This window comes from Denticeps clupeoides, chromosome 4, assembly GCF_900700375.1.
Source record: "Denticeps clupeoides chromosome 4, fDenClu1.1, whole genome shotgun sequence".
In the NCBI taxonomy this organism is placed as follows: domain Eukaryota; kingdom Metazoa; phylum Chordata; class Actinopteri; order Clupeiformes; family Denticipitidae; genus Denticeps; species Denticeps clupeoides.
In genome coordinates this window covers 1937809-1960423 of record NC_041710.1, presented here as the reverse complement: position 1 = coordinate 1960423, position 22615 = coordinate 1937809, and the positions used below count along the sequence as shown (strand labels likewise).

Genomic DNA, 22615 nt, shown 5'->3' with positions numbered 1-22615 from the left:
GGAAGCAGCGGGCTGTCTTATAAAATCTTTATTGTCGTGAGCACTCTATACACTTGTATTAAAATCTCGGCCTGGACGCGGACCCTCCCTGTCGCCGCTGACTCTCTCGTTGCATAGGGGTCAGGTGCATGTTCCTGTCCGGCGGGGCGGGGCTGGACACCGATGACAGAGGGCGAATCCTGGAGTAAAGGGGTGAAAGCAGCAGGCCTCAGCTGGCACCTGGCAGGAGATCCTTACCCCTAAAACCGCCCGGGGCCGCTCTCACGCAGACGCGCTCCTTCACGCGTCAACCTGGTGAATCTACTGGAATTCTGGGACCTCCGATCGCTTGTTGACGGAGACGTTTCACTTGAAAAAAGGGGTCCGTTTCCCCGATGTTACCGGAGGAAATTACGAAGCCGCCGGTCACGGAAAGCAGCCGCTGCAGTTGTGCTGTTGACTGTGTAGGCTGGTGTTTCGGGGAGCTGCGTGGAAACGGCCCCGAGGTCCTCCGTGACCCAGCGACCGCATCTTCGCCAAGCTTCTCGTCATGTGCAAAGCGTCGCTATAAAAATATATTCGCTCCGTCAGTCAGATGAGATGAGCATTGGATGGTCCTCCTCATTTACCGTGCTGGCAATGTGGAAAATATCGGAAGAGAAATTCCGGGTAAAACAATGGAACACAGAACAGTAATCAATAAAATCACTTTTGAACATCTTCTGGATCGTTATCTACCGCGCTAAATTCAGTGAATGTGGCTGCGGTGACAAATGGTCTCAGACCTCCCAGGGGGGTGAAAGCTTCTTCTCTGGGTGCTGAGATGTTTGAGATCCATCTGCAGGGAACCTGGTTATTTTCCTCTCCAGCGTGTTTCAACGGTTCATTTCTCGCTCGTGTTCTGAAACGGTTTTGCTACAGATGCTTTCGGGTGAAAAAACGTCCTCCACGTTGCCGAGTCCACAGCGGTCCCATCTGGACACGTCCACGTCCACGAGGAAAGGCCCCACAGATTCCCACCTGATGCAGGTACCGGGTTCCGCGGCCCCAGGCTCTCCACAGGGTCCTCGGTTCCCATGTCATGAGTTCGGAGTTCCGTCAGCTGGAGTATTTGATCTTGGACGCGTGTGCCGCCGAGGGAACCATGGTGGCCGTGGTGGAGTTCTGGCTGCCGGTGAACATGGGGTCCAGGCAGGCCACCTTGGCCGCGAAGAAGGCATGGATGCAGTGCAGCACGGCGAAGAGATTCGAGAACTCCAGTTCCTGGCAAAAACAGAGGGGAAGATCGGAATAAAACTGCTGCTCTAAACTGGAACCAATGCACCAGAGCGCCGAAGGTGGTGATACGATGGTGCGTTCAGGTGCACCATAGAAACTTCTCCATGTCAACAGCACCATTTCCATCAGCCACCTGCCTGGTAATATGAAGGATCCCAGAACAGTTTCTGATCGCTGGTCCTTCCTCAGGACCACTTTTGATTCTAACCACCATTTACCAGGAACCCCCAACGGACGGACTGTCCTGAAGATGCTGAGATATGTCAGGGAACCTGTCAAGGAAGCGGCCCCGTAGTCAGAAGGTTGCCGGTTCAAATCCCGATCTGCCAAGGTGCCACTGAGCAAAGCACCGTCCCCACTGCTCACTCAGGGTGATGGGTTAAATGCAGAGGACACATTTCACTGTGTGCACAATGTGCTGTGCTGCTGTGTATCACAAGTGAAAATCACTTCACTTTATCACTTTATTATACACAACACTGGTAGCAGCCTGGAGGGTAAAACAGAAGGGTCATGACCCTCAGTTCACCAACCATGACCAAGTGAGAACATGGGAATAATGAAAGTGAATCAACCAATCAACCAATCTTTATTTATTTGGCGCTTCTTAACGGCGTAAAAATGCAGGATTGGAACCGGCAACCTTCCGATTACGGGTCTGCTTTGTTACCACTGTCCACTGCTCCCATAGTGCAAAATATCATAAATACAATGTGGAGAACCGACTGATGTGGCAGAAACGAATTTATTACCTTTGCTTCAATCAGTTTGGTGTCCTGATTCTGGAAGAGAAACTTGATTTTGCTCTTCCCGTCGTCAGAGGAGCCTTTCAGCTGCGAGAACTTGTACCTCCAGAGCACCGCCTGCAGAGGAGGAGAAGGATGTTCAGCTCAGTGTGGCTGGGAAGCTCGCCAGGAGGCGTGCGGGGGTTCGGAGAAGTCGGCCACTGTCGGCATGGTGACACGGAGTTGTTGGGGGCGGCGGCATCGAGCCGATTTACCCTCCAGCAGCATGACGACAATGAAGAGGCTTGGAATGAAATGTCCGGCTGGATCGATCTGCGCCGGTTTACTTTTCTCGATCGGCAGCAGGAACATACAAATTCAATTCATGCTACCGCTGTGCCACCTAACGAACAGCTTAACTGTCTGAGTTTCATGTAAAATGATCCAGGAGAAGAACAAAGAGCCGAGACCAAGAGGGACATATTTTCGCATGTTCACTAGTGACACCGCATTTATATCTTCAGTACTTACAGAAACATCACTGCTAGATAGTTGTAGAGGAGAAACTCAGAAGATGAAGTGAAAGTTTAAAAGGGGGCGGAGCCTGTAGGCATGATTGACAGCTGTCACACCCCCCACTTCCTCATTCTGGATGATTTAAACCCCTCCTGCCAATACGTGACTCCTCTGTCTGCTCTCTGGTGAAATATGGCCTGGTGTTTCTAAACTCCTTTTACATTCACAGGACGTTCTAATGGAAAGAAGCCGTTCTACCTTTGAAGCCGCATCAAAGCAGACGAAGCCCATGCCGAAGTCGATGGTGAGTCCCATCAGATGGCTCTCCATGATGCAGGCGTAGGTCTTGCACTGCAAGACAAGTTGAGACTCGTAGTCATAAATGCTGTAATGAGGTGTGGCGACCATCTCCTTCATCTCCTCCATCAACCCATTTCTCCATCCATCTACAGACGGAGCCTGAATAACGGGATGGAGGAGCTTGTTGGAGGGACGCCCCGATGGCATGGCCACTTGTCCCCTTCTGTTCCGGGGTGTTGGTGACAAGGGGGCACCACAGGGCATGACCGTCACTCGCCAGATCTCAACCCCACTTATGCTAGAAAACAGGACGATGACGACAGAGGCTGTATGATCGCGTGTAGGTCCAGATGTACCCCTGATACAGAAATGGACATCTTTTAACTAGGAGATGTAGCAAGGCAGGAGATCCCTGCATTTATGGCCAGTAGACTAGTTGTTGTAAAGCTTCTTCTACCAGTAGTTCACAGAAGAACAGACATATTGATCAGTTTTAGAACCCTGTGCTGGTCTACCTGCATTAAAATGGATTAGAACCTGAAACATGAAATTTAATGAACATCATGGTATTTAAGAAGATATGAAGAGCTACCTGTATTCTCTCCACCTCTAAGAAGGTGGCCATCTGAAAGGCCTTCTCCCAGACAAGCAGCTCACACTCCAGCTCCACGCTGAAGAAGCAGTCCTCCCCCGCATCCGTCTGCAGACTGAGCGCGTGGCGCCGCTGGTCCACCAGGTCTCCGTCCTGTGGGGACAAAATCAGCAGGAGGAGAAGAGGGCCTGCAGTCTGGAGAACTGGAGAAGGTGTTTCCTTAAAGAACATTTTAGATGCAGGTCATGGACATTTAAACTACAGATCACCTGAGGTGAATCAGAAGGGGCAGTTCTCCACATCTCAGGTTTAGCATTCAGGACCATGAAGGCCACATAAGTATCAAGACTTCACCGGTCAGGTGGAATCTGTGAAGCGCCTCTTTCCTCTTTTCTTCCAGGGAGTTTGACATTTTAGAAAATTTCTCTCACCTTCAGGACTTTGCACATGATCTCGTACACGGTGAAGCTCTTCTCCGCCCTGGTCCAGTCCCACGTGGTTACCTAGAGAATATCTGTCTGTTATTGAAGGTGCTCCCTGCTATTTATGACCATGAACATTCTCATCACACGTTCTCCCTATATGTTCTACCTCACATGTGCTGCTCATACGTTCCCCTCTCAAGTTTCCCTCACATGTTCTTAACACACATTCTCCTTGCTCATTCTCATCACATGTTCTGCTCTTATGTTCTCCTCATAAGTTCTCCTCATACATTTCACTGACAAGTGGAGCTCCACCACACAGTAGAACATTATGATTCAAGATTGAACCTTGAATCTTAGTGTTCTACTGTAGTGTTGGAATCTCTAGATCTCTAGGGTGGTAGTAGCCTAGTGGGTAACACACTTGCCTATGAACCAGAAGACCCGGGTTCGAATCCCACTTACTACCATTGTGTCCCTGAGCAAGACACTTAACCCTGAGTGTCTCCAGGGGGGGACTGTCCCTGTAACTACTGATTGTAAGTCGCTCTGGATAAGGGGGTCTGGTAAATGCTGTAAATGTAAATGTAAATCTCTAGATCTGAGATACCACCTAATATTGAGAGCTTGGCTCAGAACAGCTGGATCACAGAGCATGGAAGATGAACATAAAAATTGTATAAAATACGAACACTAGTGGGAAGATCTCAGCGTCTACAGTGCAGAACTTCATGTGAGCAGACAGGAGACATGAAGGATTATAAACAGTCATGTCAGATGGCGGCTTTAAACTGTATTAAACGTGGCCACGCTGCCGACAACGTGCAATTTGTTGAAGAAAATCATGTCTTTTCAATTCCGTTATTAACCAACAGGTCCGAGCTTATCAGAAGAGAAAATGAAAAGGCCAAAACACCAAAAAGCCCAGCAGCTGCACCAGTTTACAGTTTACAGATGAAGCTAAAGCTGCTCGCTGCCACTCTGCTGATGGTAAATATCGACTCTCGTCCCATGATGGACGTTAACAGCGACGTGTCTGCAGCCGGAATCCACGACCTTCATTTTAATAGACTTCCCACATTAGTATCGACGTTACGCCGCGCCATTGTTCATCTGTCCGAAGCGCTGCTGGGGGCTGGAGGAGTTCATTACTGATTTATCCATGATAATGCGGAACTAAGCGGAGCGTTCTTCATCAGGTTACACTCCTTCTGGGACGAGCTGGCCGGACTGGTTCATGGACTTCAGAACAGAGTGGACAGAGAGGACACACTTGGCGGGTGGAGGCGGCCGTGGCGATACCGTCCCATCCGAACAGCCAACCAGACTGCTGCGCGCATCAAGCTCGCCTGGACTGGACAGTCCCCGGGCGCCTGTCATGGCTGCCCACTGCTCAGCAATGGTGATGGCTAAATGCATGCCTCCATGACGGCCCATCATAGCCGCTAAATGCAGAACCGACCGCCACAGGAGATCCTTCCTACATGGAGCTATCAGACTGTATAACTCGTCCTTGCTCTGTAGGTGATGCGCAATACTACTCACCTGGATATCTTCCAATGTTTGTTTTACCCCCCTTCACACGCTGCTACCCCATCTTACTTATTGCATAACCATTATGTCACTTATCACTATCTCGGGTATATCTCTGGATATAGTAATATCATTATTGTTATTGAGTCTTAAGCTATTTTTGATATTTGCAACTATTGTACCATTTTTTGTACATATAACTGATTCCTCTTTGTTCCTCCTACTGCATTGAGCATGTTGTCGGCAAAAGAATTTCCCTCGGGATAAATAAAGTTCTTCTTATCCTATCTTATCCTTATCTTAAATACAGAGGACACGTTTCACTATGTCACCGTGTGCTGTGCTACAGTGTCTCACAATGTCAATCACTTCGCTTTCATTTTTAACAATGTAATGTACGGAGTCTGATACACGTTTTGCAGGATATATGAAACACTTGACTCTATATTAAATGTCCCATATGAGGCCCGTCCTGTTCCCATATGCCCACTGATGAGTTAAATGCAGGCGACACATTTCGTTTTGTCACTGTGTGCAATTTTTAAAACTTAAATCAGAGAAAAACTCCACTGAAGATGGGGATCTATTCTACTGGACATTCGTGGGGCTGCGTCTCTGCAGGACCCTCCCAGCCCAAAGCCGGCTGAGACATCAGAAACCAGAGGACTTACTGGCGGTGCCGAGAATTTGAAGAGCGAGGAACCCCTGAGGGCGAGGAACCTGGGCGTGTACATCCTGTCCTGCACCGAGTCCAGCTCCTTCTCCTCCACCCAGCCCATATACACGATCTGGCAGAGAGCGGAGACACACAGAGACACGCCGCCTGTCGGAGGTATCTGGGCCAGAGGGTCACGGTCCAGTCACCGAACTGCTCTCCGCTTGGGGGACAAATGCTAAATGACGGCATGACGGCCAGCGTGACCTCGCGATGACCCTCCCGGAGCAGAGCAGATGTTCACCTTTCATACGCAGTATTGGTGAGATGTTTATGTTTTTTACCTGTTGATTTACGGGAAAGTTTCTGTTGATTTTCTTCACCTGTGAAAAAACGAGAAGAACACAGTTAATTAGCAGAAATGCAGCCGCTTCTAATGAACCAACCATTTATTTATAGATTTAATAGTTCCATCTGTGATCAGCTGTTGGTGATGTTGCTAGGCAACGCGGTCCGGCCTGCAGTCCACCGTGACGACGGAACGCCGGGATTCCCGCCCCGTTTCTTACGCCAGGGGTCGCGACCCCATCAGTCACCTTCCCCTGGAAGCCGCTCCGATTAAAGAGGAGACGTCCCGAGCTGCCCTCGGGCCCCGCCATCGTTAACATTTTCTACGGCTAGACCTCCCACTCATTACCCAGCATGCTCTTCCTGGCACTGGCCGAACGAAACCTCCTGCTGTTTACCCTCCCGTCCTCATCATCATGCTGGAAAGGTTCTAGCCAGAGGGCAACAGGAGTCAAATGTGGAGCTGGAAATGGAGTCCAGCCAATTAAAGCCATCCGTTCCTCCAGCCAGACCCAGCAGGGGTTCCACACGCGGAACCCGGGCGCAGCGTGAACTGCCTTCCATAAATGTTGGAAATAATACTATCTGGACATTATGTCTGTTTGAGCTCTGAAGATTTATGTGTAAATCTGGAGCACATGATGGACATGAAGTGAACTTATTTACTGATATGGTGCTAATGTGACAAAAGGCAAAAGGTCTTGGATGAAGACAGATGAGCAACCGTCCCACCAGAAAGTGAGGACATTTGCTGTGATTTACATTTTCATTTACAGTATTTATCAGACGCCCTTATCCAGAGCGACTTACAATCAGTAGTTACAGGGACAGTCCCCCCCTGGAGACACTCAGGGTTAAGTGTCTTGCTCAGGGACACAATGGTGGTAAGTGGGATTTGAACCCGGGTCTTTTGGTTCACAGGCGAGTGTCTTACCCACTAGGCTACTACCACCTACCACCTGTGATGCTGCTCCGCAGGGAGAAGCACGTTCCTCAGTCACCTGTTGGCTCTTTGAAAGCCACCCTCCGCTGGCTCTGTCACTTTAATCTGCCAGGCACCCCCGCCATGGTCATTGCATAAAACATGACAGTGAATTATGGATGATCACGGGCCACTGGCTCGCCTGGAGACAAGCTGGTGTCCTCGAGCTACTGCAGCGGCGACGATGACACCCACGAGCTTCTACCTCGGCCAGCCGCTGATTTATTCAGACCACGTTGGAGACGCGGCCACCAAACAAGCGTGAAGGAGCTCCAGGCGAGCGCGGCACCACGGGCCCGAGAAGAACCCTTTCTAAAAACCGGCCGGGTTCCTTACGTTGTGCTTGGTGAGAGCGGACATGTTGGCTCCGATAGCGTGCAGCCAGTCCAAACACTCGTCACCACCGGGACACTGAATCACGCCGCTGCACACGCCGTCCACCGCGATGACCTGAAAGGCGTTTAGCCTGAAGAGAGAAGATCAGTTAAGTGGTGAGATGTTTCCATTCCATGCTGTTCTTCTGCATGTACAGATTTCTACGAAGAGACGAGACGGTCTGAAGGAAGAAGAGCAACCCCTGGTGAAAATGTCTCTGTCTGTGTCCCCAGAATGGCCGGGAGCGGTGTGTATACGGTGTCCCCCGTTTTTAGCAGCATGAACGCTTGGATCGATATAGAGTCGTGATCACCTGAAGTTGCTCAGGACAGCTGGACTCACCTGCAGACATCAGAGCCGGGGACGTACTGGGACAAGCGCGCGTGGAGGAGGGGGATGAGGCGCAGGTCCACCCATCGCTTCTCCCATCGAAGGGCGGGCGAGGTGGGCCACGAGGAGCAAGACAGCGAGTCCTGGAGGCAACCAAAGCATCGTTTTGTTAGATCACTTTGGTTCAGATGAGTTTACTTTACTTTACTTTATTTAGCAGACGCTTTTATCCAAAGCGACTTACAAGAGGAAGACACCAGCAATTCTCGTTCGATTTCTATGGAATATTGAGTTTACAAACTAAGAGCCCTGATAAGGCTCAACTTGTCAGTCAAGAGCATGCTCGGAGATTGTTAGGTGCTAGACGAAGAAAAATTATAATGTATTTATACATTTTTGTATTGTTTTGTGCAATGTGTACGCATGTGCGTGTGTAAGTGTTAGATTTGTCTGTAATACTTTTTGAACAAGAGGGTTTTCACCTGCTTCTTAAAAGGTTTATAGTCCAGATCTGGACCCATAAGCAGCACAGTTCAGGTAAGACCACTAACCTTCTACATGACATATTACTTAAGCAGCTTTTACCCTTTTTAAGCAAAAGAATCTTCATTTGTGGTTAGTAGGGGTTACGTCACCATGCAGACGTGGTGATTTTACATTTACATTTAAGTTATTTGGCAGACGCCCATATCCAGAGCGACTTACAACATGTTACCATCGATGAACTGATCAATTCTGGTTCACTTTAACTGAAAGTGAAGTGATTGTCACTTGTGATGCACAGCAACACAGCGCACGGTGCACAAAGTGAAATGTGTCCTCTGCATTTAACCCATCACCCTGAGTGAGCAGTGGGCAGCCATGACAGGTGCCCGGGGAGCAGTGTGTGGGGACGGTGCTTTGCTCAGTGGCACCTTGGCGGGTCGGGATTCGAACCTGCAACCTTCGCTTCCTTAACCACTAGGCCGACACAGTGATCAATTCTATTTCACTAGGACCCCCAATTATGAATACAATCTTTTTTATTTGTGAGACCAATGACGGTTCCTTTCTGTAGTGGTTACCCATGTATGTTCATATTTCAAAACAGCAATTATGAAAACTCGTTTGATCAAAATATAGATCGTATTCAAGAGTGGCGAGAAAGAATTTTTCTAAACCAACATGATGTGTTAGAAAACATTCAGTCAGTCATTATGTTTTTTTTTTTCACTGCGTAGCTTTTGAAGCCACAGATCACAATAATCAGTGTTGGTGAATGCTGAGTGAACCATTTACATTTACCGCATTTTACCAGACGCCCTTATCCAGAGCGAAATACAATCAGTAGTTACAGGGACAGTCCCCCTCCTGGAGACACTCCGGGTTAAGTGTCTTGCTCAGGGACACGATGGTAGTAAGTGGGGTTTGAACCTGGGTCTTCTGGTTCATAGGTGAGTGTTTAACCCGCTAGGCTCCTACCAGCCTGCGGATGAACCAGGATGAAACGTGGAGGGTTCAGTGCCTGGACCTGGTCCTGCCTGCTCAGTTGAATTCCATTTCCTGATGAAGCCTGATGAAGTGCTTACTAGCACCATAGAACCATCACCAGAATGTGTGATAGTAATCTGGTGAATATTTCCTCCAGCAGCAGTAGAGAGGGCTGGTGTGATGTAAACGAAAAAAAAAGGGGCGGTGGTGGCCTAGAGTTTAAGGAAGAGGCCCTGTAATCAGAAGGTTGCCAGTTCGAATCCTGATCCGCCAAGGTGCCACTGAGGTCCCCTTGATGAAGGTCCCGTCCCCACACACTGCTCCCCAGGCGCCTGTCATGGTGCCCACTGCTCACCAAGGGTGATGGTTAAATACAGAGGACACATTTCACAGTGTAACTGTGTGCTGTACTGCTGTGTATCACAAGTGACAATCACTTCACTTTCTTTCTTTCTTTCTTAGAACCATCACTGAACCATCTGAAACGCTCTCATGAAGAAGGGTGCAGTGCGAATGTGAAGAATCTCAGGGGCGTGGGAGGTGGAGACAGACAGACGCACAGATAGAGAGAGAGAGAGAGACAGCGAGAGAGAGGGACAGGATGACCAGGCTGTCACAACAACACATTTTTTCTGATATTCTGCAGTTCCCAGCCTTGTGTCTGAGACCAGCACTTCCTGCCGGGCCGTTAATTACCCAGCAGAATTAGCTTCGCCTGACAAGCGATACGAGACCGGAGGCGAAGAGGAAGACGCTAATTTTACTTCACCGTAACCACAATGTGTCCCTGACAGTGTCCACAGGTCTTAAACAGAAGGTCGGTACCGTGTTGTTTGGATGGTAGTTCAGGTGCAGGCCGCTGTCACACAGCGGCGATGACGTTCCGCTGCTCTGGTCGCTCGGGACGCCTGGGGACAGAACGAGACGCGGTCACGTCTCCGGCCTGGCGTGCATGGCGGCGGCGGCGGGAATTTACCGAGGAACGTACACGTGCAGTCCTCGCAGAGAGGCAGCTTCAGGAAGGCCGGGGTTCTCTTCAGGAAGGACACGGTCAGCGTCACCTCTTCTCCGGCGTTCCTCAAGACCTGAACCTGACACAGGCCGTCATCATTAACACCTTCCTCATGTTCACCTCCACCCAACGTGGTGCACACGTTCTGTAGATAGTGCTGAAATGCACCAACACCGTCTTTGCTCGGACAGCAGGTACCTGGTGGCTCTTCTGGATGCTCTTCGCATCGCATGCACATTCCATGTCCACGTGACGTACAGCGAGGAGCATGGCGTTGAATGGACTACTTGCCCCCCCCCAAAAAAAGCCTCTACCTGGACTACAGACCTGGATGGGCGTTCAGTCGGCACGTACCACTTCTTCATGCCGGTAGCTCCTCACGTTGATCCCGTTGATCTGAAAGGGAATAGTGACACGAGGCGTCACGGCGGCGGGCGTGGCGCGGCGTAGCCGGGTATGTGGACGCGGCGGCCCCTCACCTGCAGGATCGCGTCCCCGATGAACAGCAGGCCGGAGAGTTCAGCTGGAACAGAGGAAGGCCGGAGCGTGAGCGCAGCGGGAATCGGCACGGACGCCACCAGGGCCCCGCGGGCCCCGCGGGCCCCGCGACTGCTTACCCTTCTGCTCTTTGGATATTTTTGAAATGACGACGGGGATTTTATGCTCCGCGCCGCCCTGTGGATGCAGGAGAGACGGCTGTGAGGCGAGCTGAGGAGATGCATGGCCGTCCTGCCAGAGGAGCTGAAATTACCTTGATGCTCAACCCGAAGCCCCCGATCGTCTGACGTCGGATCGTCACCGTTCTTTCCTGTCCAGCAATAAGGAAAAAAGAACATCTGAAGCATCCAGGTCCCTAAATCTCTCACAAGAGGTCCCCAACAGGGTTCCTGTCATAATCTGTGATAAGACCCGACAGGAGAAAGCCGCCTTACGCTGGAATAGAAGGGCTCGCCGGACACACAGATGACGTCCTGCTCCTGGATGGTCAGAATGTCTTTGGCCAGATGCAGGCGCACGTTGAACGGCTCCTCGCTCCCATCTTGCAGCAGAAAAATCCCAGTCTTTGTCTGGAAGTGATCCGAGCAGAGACGCGTTTGTCACCTTCCGTTTACAGCCAGACGCTAATGGGCCGTGAAATGAAATGTAATCAGGGCGGGGCTCGAACCCGTCGCCTGCGCAACCGTGCACTATTTTCCTCCCGCTTGGAACTAATTCTCTGCTCCACAAGCCCTGAGCCCTCATTCATCACTTCTCGTACTCCAGGAGACGGGAGAAATTTCAATTAACTTGGCAACTAAACGGAATGAAGGAGATCAAACCTCATCTGCACATTACAATATTTATTCTGCAGGTAGATGCCGCCCGTCTTCAGAAAGTCGAAACCACACGGCCACACGTGCATTAGCATGCATGCTATAGAGCGCGCCCGGCGCTAATTAGCATGCCAATCTGGGCCCTGGAGTTGCGGCGAAACGTAAAGGATGGTGGCACCTCCTCATGACGAGCTTATTAATGAGGACAAGGCACACCACGCGCGCCCCGGCACAGAGAGACGCCCGTAGCCGCCTGTGGACGTCATTAAACATTTTTAATGTTAAAATGTGCCAGCTGATACATCTGCAGATGAGCATCAGGGCCATCGGGTGAAGGACCGTTGCAGCCTTAAAAAAAAAAAATCAAAAAAATTCAATGCAGGTTGAGGATTTTTCAGACATATTTTTGCAACGAAAGTCCAGCAACAAGTGAAAATTGGAAAAAATTGTGTGTGTGTGTATTATGTACACATGTTGGTCTGGACAGAGGGACACAAGCTTGATTTCATCTCTCCACGTCTCTGCTGCAGTGCTGCATATGATTCATTTTCTTCAAGTACAACCGCAAACTGTCCACTTGTTGCCTATTACTATTGTAATAACCATTATTGTTGACATTATCCATTGTAATTATGCTATGTTGACTTTGTGTTATGTCTGATCAGTGTATATTTGGTGGGACCAGGAGGCCCAGAAAGACCCTTGTTTGTGCACTGAACGAGCACCACGGATGCCGAGCTGAAGGCAGCCGGACGGTAGAAGTTCGGCCAACGCTGTTGTGAAACTACTCTGGAGATGGATTATGGGATGTTCTGCTTTTAATTGCGAACACAGTGCTGCGGGATGAAACTTTAAAAATGTCCTCGCAGAAAGCAGCGGAGGAAACGGTGGCGGACGTGCGGACATCTCAGTAATAGATTTATTCCGGGTCCGAACCTGCGGCCCAGGAAGCAGGTGCAGTCGGAGGAGAGTGATCCACTCGGCTGTGTGATTGGCTGCTATAAACCTACAACAACACAAACCCAGAATCTTTTTTTTTATATCTGTAATATAATTCATGGGATGCGCAGTGCTCAAGGCGTTCTCAGGGCTCATTAAGAGCCGATTGCTTCTCAGGTCGATGGAGGCACATGAAAGGCATTAAAAAGTGATGTATTTTATACGCGGTAATGGTTATTTCATATGGACAATACAACCAGGATCGCCTGAGGATGTTTTTAAGTGCCACGCAGTAAATATTTTAGTTCAGGATGAGGAGACGGTCTGTGGGACGCGTGTGAAGGGGCCTGCGGAGATCAGCAGGGTTCCTGGATCTCAGTGATGCTCCCTTTCTCCTGGTACATGAACATGTGAGAAGAAGGCGGCAGATGCCTGATGGGTCTCTTTCACATCTCAATCCACGGTGCATCGCTGCTCCGTTGTAAAGGTGGAGCGATTTTAAATACCTAACCTGTTCAACACACACACACACACACACTGGCTGTGTAGCTGAATCACCTAAAGCTTCTCGACCGCTGTTCTAAAACACCTCTATGCAACTGCTACTGAGAGCATCACCGTATGGTTCAGAAAGCCCTGCAGATATCCCCACTGAGCTCTCCAGATGATCCACCGCTCTTTACCACCACACTAACTCTCAGTTCTGCCCACCGGACTCCTCAGCCTCAGACTCCCGGGGGACTGGCCCTCCTGGTACGGGGTGGCCCTCTTGGGTCTCCCGTGCCTTGTGGGGGTCTCTGGATGTCTATGGCCTGGGCCTCCTGCATGTTGGTTTAATGTTCTGGGCCGAGCGGGGCTGGGCTCCCCACAAACAACTAACATGGAGAAACCTTGTGGGCGCATTGACACACACGTGTGTTTTTTTGGTCGGTTTAAGCGGGCACAGAAGCAGAAGGTCGGTGTTCGTTCCCTGTCTGTCTCCAAACCCCTCACCCTATTTTTTTTATCTCCTCCACCCTCTCCCTCGACTTTGTCCCTTTTTCTTCTGTCCCCTGGTCATGCCTGTCATTTAAGTTATTTGACAGACGCCCTCATCCAGAGCGACTTACAATGTGCTTCCATGTTACCATCAATGAAGTGATCAGTTCTGGTTCAATAGGACCCCCAACTACACACACACACTTTCATGTGTCAACTTTGTTACTCACAGCCTGGAGTAAAAAAAAAACGAGAGAACCTAGAGGAGCTTTTAAATAATTACATCATAACCCTGGATATCCTTTCTATCTCACCCAGAACTGAAGTAAAGGATCAAGGTGTCATCATTCGATTTGCATGTAGATAATGTCACTAGGATAGCATTCTTTCACCTTAGAAACATTGCAAAAATAAGAAATATCATTTCAATGCATGATGCAGAAAAGTTGGTCCATGCATTTATTACATCAAGGTTAGATTACTGCAATGCATTACTGTCTGGATACTCTAGTAGATGCATGAGTAAACTCCAGCTAGTACAGAATGCTGCAGAGTTCCAGAGTTCTAACCAGAACCAGGAAATTTGACCACATCACCCCAGTCTTACAATCACTGCACTGGTTACCCATCAAATTTAGGATTGACTACAAAATCCTACTTTTGACCTATAAAGCTCTAAAATGTCTCCAATAGAGCTCCGCAGTTGTGGAACGGCACAGTCTCAGTGTTTAAATCCAAACTGAAAACACATCTGTTTTCTCTGGCCTTCTGCTAAGGTCCCAGACACAGTGTCAATTATTAAGTCCACTTAAGCACACAGTCACCCTTAGTTCACAATTCACCTTAGTTACGCTGTCCTAGTTAGGCTACCGGGCCCCTGTTGCACAGATGTACCACTATAACCATGTATTTCTGTACCAGTTGTACAAGGCCAACGTCTGCCCCGCCGGTGCGGTGAGGCCACCTCCAGAGTCCAGTGAAGAGACCACCAGATGAATCCTGTTTATGTCAAACCAAACTGATTATAATGTCTTGCCTCATAACGTGGTTCTTTATATTTTGGTGTTCCACTTCTTTTAGAGGGAAAAGAAAAAGTGAGATCAGATCTGAAATCAAAGCTGCGTTTTAAAAATATACACATATCACGTTCGCAAATTGTAAAAAATATCTTCAGATGTCGTACCTCTTCATTTGAAGACTTGAAATCCATGTGCTGTTGTACAGGGAGGGAAGGCACCCTGCAACAAAGCAGAACCAGAAATCAGCAGGTCCTCAACTGGCCCTCTCTTCGTACGTTAACACCGCACCGATAAAGCTCGTACGTTAACACCGCACCGTTAAAGCTCATACGTTAAGACTGCACCGATACCGTTAAAGCTGGTACGTTAACACCGCACCGATAAAGCTTGTACGCTAACACGTCCCGATAAAGCTCGTACGTTAACACCGCACCGATACCGTTAAAGCTTGTACGCTAACACGTCCCGATAAAGCTCGTACGTTAACACCGCACCGATACCGTTAAAGCTTGTACGTTAACACCGTCCCGATAAAGCTTGTACACTAACACGTCCCGATAAAGCTCGTACGTTACCACCGCACCGATAAAGCTCGTACGTTAACACCGCACCGATACCGTTAAAGCTTGTACGTTAACACCGTCCCGATAAAGCTTGTACACTAACACGTCCCGATAAAGCTCGTACGTTACCACCGCACCGATAAAGCTCGTACGTTAACACCGCACCGATACCGTTAAAGCTTGTACGTTAACACCGCACCGATACCGATAAAGCGCGTATGTTAACACTGCACAGATAAAGCGCATACGTTAACACCATCCCCATACGATACAGTGCGTACGTTAACACTGCACAGATAAAGCACATACGTTAACACCGCACCAATAAAGCTCGTATGTTAACACCGTCCCGATAAAGCTTGTACGTTAACACCGCCCTGATAAAGCTCGTACGTTAACACCGCCCTGATAAAGCTCGTACGTTAACACCACACCGATAAAGCTTGTACGTTAACACCGCACCGATAAAGCTCGTACGTTAACACCGCACCGATAAAGCTCGTACGTTAACACCGCACCGATACCGTTAAAGGACGTACGTTAACACCGCACCGATAAAGCTTGTACGCTAACACGTCCCGATAAAGCTCGTACATTAACACCGCACCAATACCGTTAAAGCTTGTACGTTAACACCGCACCGATACAGCTCGTACGTTAAAACCGCACCGATAAAGCTTGTGCGTTAACACCATCCTGATAAAGCTCGTATGTTAACACCAATACCGATAAAGCGCGTATGTTAACACCATCCTGATAAAGCTCGTATGTTAACACCGATACCGATAAAGCACGTATGTTAACACTGCACGAATAAAGTGTGTACGTTAACACCGCACCAATACCAATAAAGAGCGTACATTAACACCGCACGGATAAAGCGTGTATGTTAACACCGCACCGATACCGATAAAGCGTGTACATTAACACCACACGGATACCAATAAAGCGTGTACATTATCACCGCAGGGATAAAGTGTGTACGTTAACACCGCACCGATACCGATAAAGCGCGTACGTTAACACTGTCCCAATAAAGCGCGTACGTTAACACTGCCCAGATAAAGCACCATTAACATCGTTCAGCATGCCCAACCAACCACAAATGCCACATTAGCCAACAACACTGCTTACTTTTGTTGGTTGTAAATTCCCTGTAACAACCGGGGATTTAAAACAGCCAAGTTACAGGACCGCCTCGACCGTAATAAGCACATATTCTGGTTCTGATTTGCTGAGGTACCACTTTTTTACCTCGATGGAAACGGAGGGCGGAGGTCAAGCCATGAATCACAGCAGGTGAGCCGGCACGGTCCTCGTACTGGGAGGCCTGGGCTGATCCGGGGTTAGCCGAGAAACGATTACGACGACTCAACGGCCATTCCACCCAGATCCCCTGAGCCGAGGGAGGGAACAAGAAAAAGACAGAAGAGGAGTGAAAAAAAACTGGCGTAATGGCAAACAAAAACAGTTACATCACAGCTGGTTTCTTTAAAGGGTCATTCCCTCTTAATTGGCTCAACCATAGCATGCAATTATCCTCTCTGGGTCGTTAACGTGATGAGGACATTATGATCCGGTGGACTAATTGGCCCAAGGATCAATTCTGTCACGAAGCATTTTACTGTTCATTCATTTCAGTACCAACTGGAAAGAGGGCCCTTCATCAGGCTCAGAATCAGCTCAGCGCGTCCAGGATCAGGGGCAAATTAGTGAGTGACAGTTTAATAGAGATAGCATTTGACTTGTTGCGGCTGATGGATGGCTTCTGGCAGTACAGGAATATAAAGTTAACAGGTAGGAGCCAATTGGTCATCTGGCAGAATCCCATGAAATGGTGCAGGACAACGTGGGTGTGGCCGTTGTTAAAATAACTGTATGACAGCAGTGGTGGGATTGTTAAAATTGCTCTACTGTTATCTTATCTTCCTGGTACTATACAAGATGTAACACATGGGGCGTGGTCACAAACATCACATTCACCAATTCCCACCATTAGAACGCTGGAATTAAAGCACTGGGTGGTAGTGGCCTAGCGGGTAACACACTCGCCTATGAACCAGAAGACCCAGGTTCAAATCCCACTTACTACCATCATGTCCCTGAGCAAGACACTTAACCCTGAGTGTCTCCAGGGTGAGACTGTCCCTGTAAATACTGATTATACGTTGCTCTGGATAAGGGCGTCTGATAAATACTGTGAATGTAAATTTTAATAAATCGTGACATAAAGCCCCAAAACTGGCAAAACTTAGAGCCATGGAACTAAATGATAAACTTGTGTACTATTGCAGTTTAAGGATTAATGAAGCATTTTTTTGCTTTTAATGCAGCATTAGACAACCATTAAGACGAATCCGTTTGAAGCAAATGATATTGAATTTGGCTCATACACTCTGATGGATTTAATGCGCTTCTGAAACCAAGGCTGCCCAGGAGGACTTTGAAATATTGAGAGTGGACAAAATGTCCAAGGCACCACGCTGTGACGCTCGTCTCTCTGCAGACTGTACAAATTAAACAGCTGCAGAGAAGATAAAAATTTGCTTTGAATCTGAGAGAAAATGGATTTTGCCGTGCGGGTGAATCATGAAAGGACGCTCGATTAAGGCAGGACCGCACCAACGCACAGGATGAAGATGAAGATGACTTTTCCAGCCGCTGCTATTAAACAGACTGCACCCACGGGCCCGGGAGAAACCTCCCACACCCCCACTGGAGGACGGGAGTGAATTAAAACCTCCGAGATAACACATGACCTTAAATTAATCAGCCAACGGCGGCGTTAAATTCGACTCAGAGCCGCACTCCACATCATTTGCTAATGCACGCTCAGGAATACTAAGCTCGTGTGACAAACACCGCCGGACGCTTCGGAATTAAGCCCAAAGTAAAGTGACAGGACTGGCGGTTCGACCACAGTCACCATCCAGCTGTTCCCCAGACTCGTCCTGCAGCTCCATTCCGAGGAGCCTCGTTCCAGCACCTTCCACATGCATCGGTTCTGACGTCCAAGTTGTATGACGGGTCGACGGCGCCCCACAACTGCAGCTAAATCACCGTACAGAGGAGACCAGTAAATGCATCCCAGAGTGTGATTCATTCATTCAAACTCTTTTATGTTTTCTTTGTAAAATATTAGCATTTCTTGCAATGCATTTACCGTTACGTAATGGTAATACCATGCTAGTTATCATACTGCACACATTGTTCCTCTGAAAATGTATTTTGCACAGATTTATTATTCTGTTCTTTGTTTGAAAGTGAAGTGATTGTCACATGTGATACACAGCAGCACAGCACACGGTGCACACAGTATTGTATTTAACCATCACCCTGAGTGAGCAGTGGGCAGCCATGACAGGCGCCCGGGGAGCAGTGTGTGGGGACGGTGCTTTGCTCAGTGGCACCTCAGTGGCACCTTGGTGGTTCGGGATTCAAACCGGCAACTTTCTGATTACGGGGCCGCTTCCTTAACCGCTAGGCCACCGCCGCCCCTGTTTGCTCCTTCCTGAGGTGACAGGTTAGTCACACAGAAGGTGAATGTGAGGAACATTCCCATCTACAGCATTCACCGTCCTTATCCAGAGCGTCTTACAATCAGTAGTGACAGGGACAGTCTTCCCCCCCGGAGACACTCTCCCGGGAGTGGCAGCAGTGGGAGCTCAGCCTCGGACGGAGTGACCGTATGTCGGTATGTGGTGGCCGAATAAATGCAGATGAAAAGGGCAGCACTGACCAGGCAACCGTTAAGACCACAAATAGCCCATGTCCCATTACCATGGTAACACGGCCCACCGGTAACCAGGCAGCACCTTTTTTAGTGACCGAAGATCCGGAGTCTCCAGTTCTCCTGAACTGGCACTTCGTGGTGACGCCTCTGTGCTCACGAGCAGAATGCTTCTTTTCAGGCGAGCTCCATGAGCATCGCTGGAGGAAGCGTTCCCTCGCCTCTATAGGCGTCCATTGATAGCTGGAGTCACCGTAGCAACACCAAGGCTGTGACACAGAAGCACCATGTGAGGGTGAATACCAATTATCAGCACGTGTGCGAGTCGGGAGAGACACGGAAGAATCAGGCCTAGAGGAACCATCCCAGAATGAAGCTGAAGCTGAAGGCCATGGTGATTGGCGGGGTGACCATGCTGACCAGCGTGCGTGGGAAGCAGGTTCTGCCGGGATTCATGTGTGCTGAATCCTACACATGGTCCCGCTCCTCCTAGCCTCAGGACTGGGGTCAGGGGTCAGCATTCCATAACCCCCTTCCATAATGTTCTGGCTGATCGGTGTGCACATGAAGAATATTCCAGCAGAAAGCGATGTCCCGACGTGTCGCTCCGCTGTCACCGCTGCTGCACAAGGACATCGTGCGTCAGCCCTGTTCTTCTGCCCGTGACCTTTGAGGAACCATGATGTCCTCAGCTGATGTTCCAACTCTGTTCAGACACTCGATGACGAGCAAAATGAGTTCCTCAGTAACGAAGACGATCGCAATCACCGTCAACTCATTACGCTCGGTACACAGTCTCTCAGTCTGTGTGTGTGTGTGTGTGTGTGTGTGTGTGTCTAAGCAGCTGATTGTCTGTGGGAATTCGCCCCGGTGATTTGCATTAAAATCCAGACAGGAAGTGACACCGTTTAACGGGTTCAGCACAGACAGAACCGGGTTCTAAAGCCACAGGTGGCGCTGTGGTGGTGGTGTGAAGCACAAGCGGAACTTTCTCTAGAACGGCCAGTCAGAACATGTCTGTCGTGGTATAAAAAGGTTGTCATAGAAACGATGTGAATTCTGCTGCTTCTGCATCGCTGTCCGCGAGCGATGCTTCCTGTTAGATCTCCTCCAGCCCCATCCTGGGTTCTGAACACCCCAACTTCCCAGTTTAATGCACCACGCCTGGAGAAGCGTATCTCCACAGGCTTCCTGTTAGATCTCCTCCAGCCCCATCCTGGGTTCTGAACACCCCAACTTCCCAGTTTAATGCACCACGCCTGGAGAAGCGTATCTCCACAGGCTTCCTGTTAAATCTCCTCCAGCCCCATCCTGGGTTCTGAACACCCCAACTTCCCGGTTTAACGCACCACGTCTGGGGAAGCGTATCTCCACAGGCTTTCTGTTAGATCTACTCCAGTCCCATCCTGGGTTCTGAACACCCCAACTTCCCGGTTTAACGCACCACGCCTGGAGAAGCGTATCTCCACAGGCTTTCTGTTAGATCTACTCCAGTCCCATCCTGGGTTCTGAACACCCCAACTTCCCGGTTTAACGCACCACGTCTGGGGAAGCGCATCTCCACAGGCTTCCTGTTAAATCTCCTCCAGCCCCATCCTGGGTTCTGAACACCCCAACTTCCCGGTTTAATGCACCACGCCTGGGGAAGCACATCTCCACAGGCTTCCTGTTAGATCTCCTCCAGCCCCATCCTGGGTTCTGAACACCCCAACTTCCCGGTTTAATGCACCACGTCTGGGGAAGCGCATCTCCACAGGCTTTCTGTTAGATCTACTCCAGCCTCATCCTGGGTTCTGAACACCCCGACTTCCCAGTTTAATGCACCACGCCTGGAGAAGCGTATCTCCACAGGCTTTCTGTTAGATCTACTCCAGTCCCATCCTGGGTTCTGAACACCCCAACTTCCCGGTTTAACGCACCACGCCTGGAGAAGCGTATCTCCACAGGCTTTCTGTTAGATCTACTCCAGCCCCATCCTGGGTTCTGAACACCCCAACTTCCCGGTTTAATGCACCACGCCTGGGGAAGCACATCTCCACAGGCTTCCTGTTAGATCTCCTCCAGCCCCATCCTGGGTTCTGAACACCCCAACTTCCCGGTTTAATGCACCACGTCTGGGGAAGCGCATCTCCACAGGCTTTCTGTTAGATCTACTCCAGCCTCATCCTGGGTTCTGAACACCCCAACTTCCCGGTTTAATGCACAATGCCTGGAGAAGCGCAGCACCACAGGCTTCCTGTTAGATCTACTCCAGCCCCATCCTGGGTTCTGAACACCCCAACTTCCCGGTTTAATGCACTATGCCTGGAGAAGCGCATCTCCACAGGCTTCCTGTTAAATCTCCTCCAGCCTCATCCTGGGTTCTGAACACCCCAACTTCCCGGTTTAATGCACCGCGCCTGGAGAAGCGTATCTCCACAGGCTTCCTGTTAGATCTCCTCCAGCCCCATCCTGGGTTCTGAACACCCCAACTTCCCGGTTTAATGCACCGCGCCTGGAGAAGCGTATCTCCACAGGCTTTCTGTTAGATCTACTCCAGTCCCATCCTGGGTTCTGAACACCCCAACTTCCCAGTTTAATGCACTATGCCTGGAGAAGCGCATCTCCACAGGCTTCCTGTTAAATCTCCTCCAGCCCCATCCTGGGTTCTGAACACCCCAACTTCCCGGTTTAATGCACCGCGCCTGGAGAAGCGCAGCTCCATCTCCAACCTGGAAGTCTGGCTCGTCTTCATGCTTCTGGTTATGCATCCTGGGACCCGTTATCCAGCTGATGAAATGAGGAGCAGGAGAGCATCATCTGCTGTATGGAGCTCTGTAAATGCCCGTGTTAAAGAGGATGAATCACCTACACTGACTGGCCTACACCGAGGGTGACAGGAACCTGCTTGTATCTGAGGAGGATCCTGCTGGCGTGTGATGTAGCTGCAGGCACATCCTGCGCGCATTTCGTCTCGGATGGTTTCATCTCGCCGCGTCTTACCTGAATTCCCGAAGCTCCGTCTTGTCCGCGTCTTGCATCAGTTGCGGAGGAGACGTCATCCTGCAAGCGCGCCGCCAGCCGCAGAGCAGACGCGGATCCAGCGGCGGAGCTCCATCTTCTCCATCTTCTCCATCTCCTCCTCCTCCTCCGACTGGCGTGCGGGAAGAAGCGGTCACGCTGGGAGGATGATGAGGAGGATGAAGAACCCGGCGGCGGCTCCGTCGGAGGAGATCATGATGGACTGCAGCAGCAGCAGCAGCAGCAGCGGGTGGAGGGAGAGCGAGAGAGAGGGAGAGAGAGAGAGGGAGAGAGAGATTTATATAACATTAAGTACTCCCACTGTCAGTTCTGTTTATTATTATTTGCATTATTAATTTTATATTATTATTGTTGGTGTTAATTATTCATTCTAAAATACACCAGCAGGTAAATGGTGGGCAGGAGACACCGTGCGTGTCCTCATGGATAAAGTTGGAGAGAGAGGGGAGCCTCTCCATATTTAAAGTAACCATATTTCACCATATTTAAAGTAACAATATAATAATATTAATAATGATAATAATAATAATAA

At 49.5% G+C, this 22615-nt stretch overlaps 1 protein-coding gene and 1 long non-coding RNA gene across 3 annotated transcripts; one reads left to right on the top strand and one right to left on the bottom strand.

Annotated features, from left to right (window-relative positions):
* Positions 1-10: 10 nt before the first annotated feature.
* sntg1 (syntrophin, gamma 1) lies at positions 11-22615 on the bottom strand. 2 transcript variants are annotated; one of them, XM_028976346.1, is made up of 19 exons: positions 22045-22615; positions 16587-16728; positions 14934-14988; positions 11453-11587; positions 11272-11328; positions 11138-11195; positions 11000-11043; positions 10875-10916; positions 10485-10599; positions 10334-10416; positions 8051-8181; positions 7670-7799; positions 6348-6386; positions 6020-6136; positions 3822-3893; positions 3391-3543; positions 2757-2849; positions 2010-2120; positions 11-1242 (listed from the first exon to the last, which is right to left on the bottom strand). In XM_028976346.1, the coding sequence occupies exons 3-19, from the start codon at positions 14958-14960 to the stop codon at positions 1078-1080; spliced, it is 1572 nt and encodes a 523-aa protein (XP_028832179.1). In that variant the 5' UTR covers positions 14961-14988; positions 16587-16728; positions 22045-22615; the 3' UTR covers positions 11-1077. The 2 variants fall into 2 exon arrangements, with proteins under 2 accessions (XP_028832179.1, XP_028832180.1); XM_028976347.1 differs by having other exon boundaries at positions 10497-10599; positions 22045-22614.
* On the top strand, positions 1679-5635 carry LOC114788121 (uncharacterized). The gene is made up of 2 exons (XR_003749494.1): positions 1679-2802; positions 2951-5635. It is a non-coding gene; the product is annotated as an uncharacterized LOC114788121 (long non-coding RNA).

Bases quoted from the DNA above. Each gene is read 5' to 3' on its own strand.
- sntg1 (XM_028976346.1), bottom strand. From the start codon at position 14,960: ATGGATTTCAAGTCTTCAAATGAAGAG. The intron at 7,800-8,050 runs GTGAGTCCAGCT...TTCTCTCTTCAG, and splicing joins CCCGGCTCTGATGTCTGCAG to GCTAAACGCCTTTCAGGTCA. The intron at 1,243-2,009 runs GTAATAAATTCG...TGTTTTTGCCAG, and splicing joins CCAAACTGATTGAAGCAAAG to GAACTGGAGTTCTCGAATCT.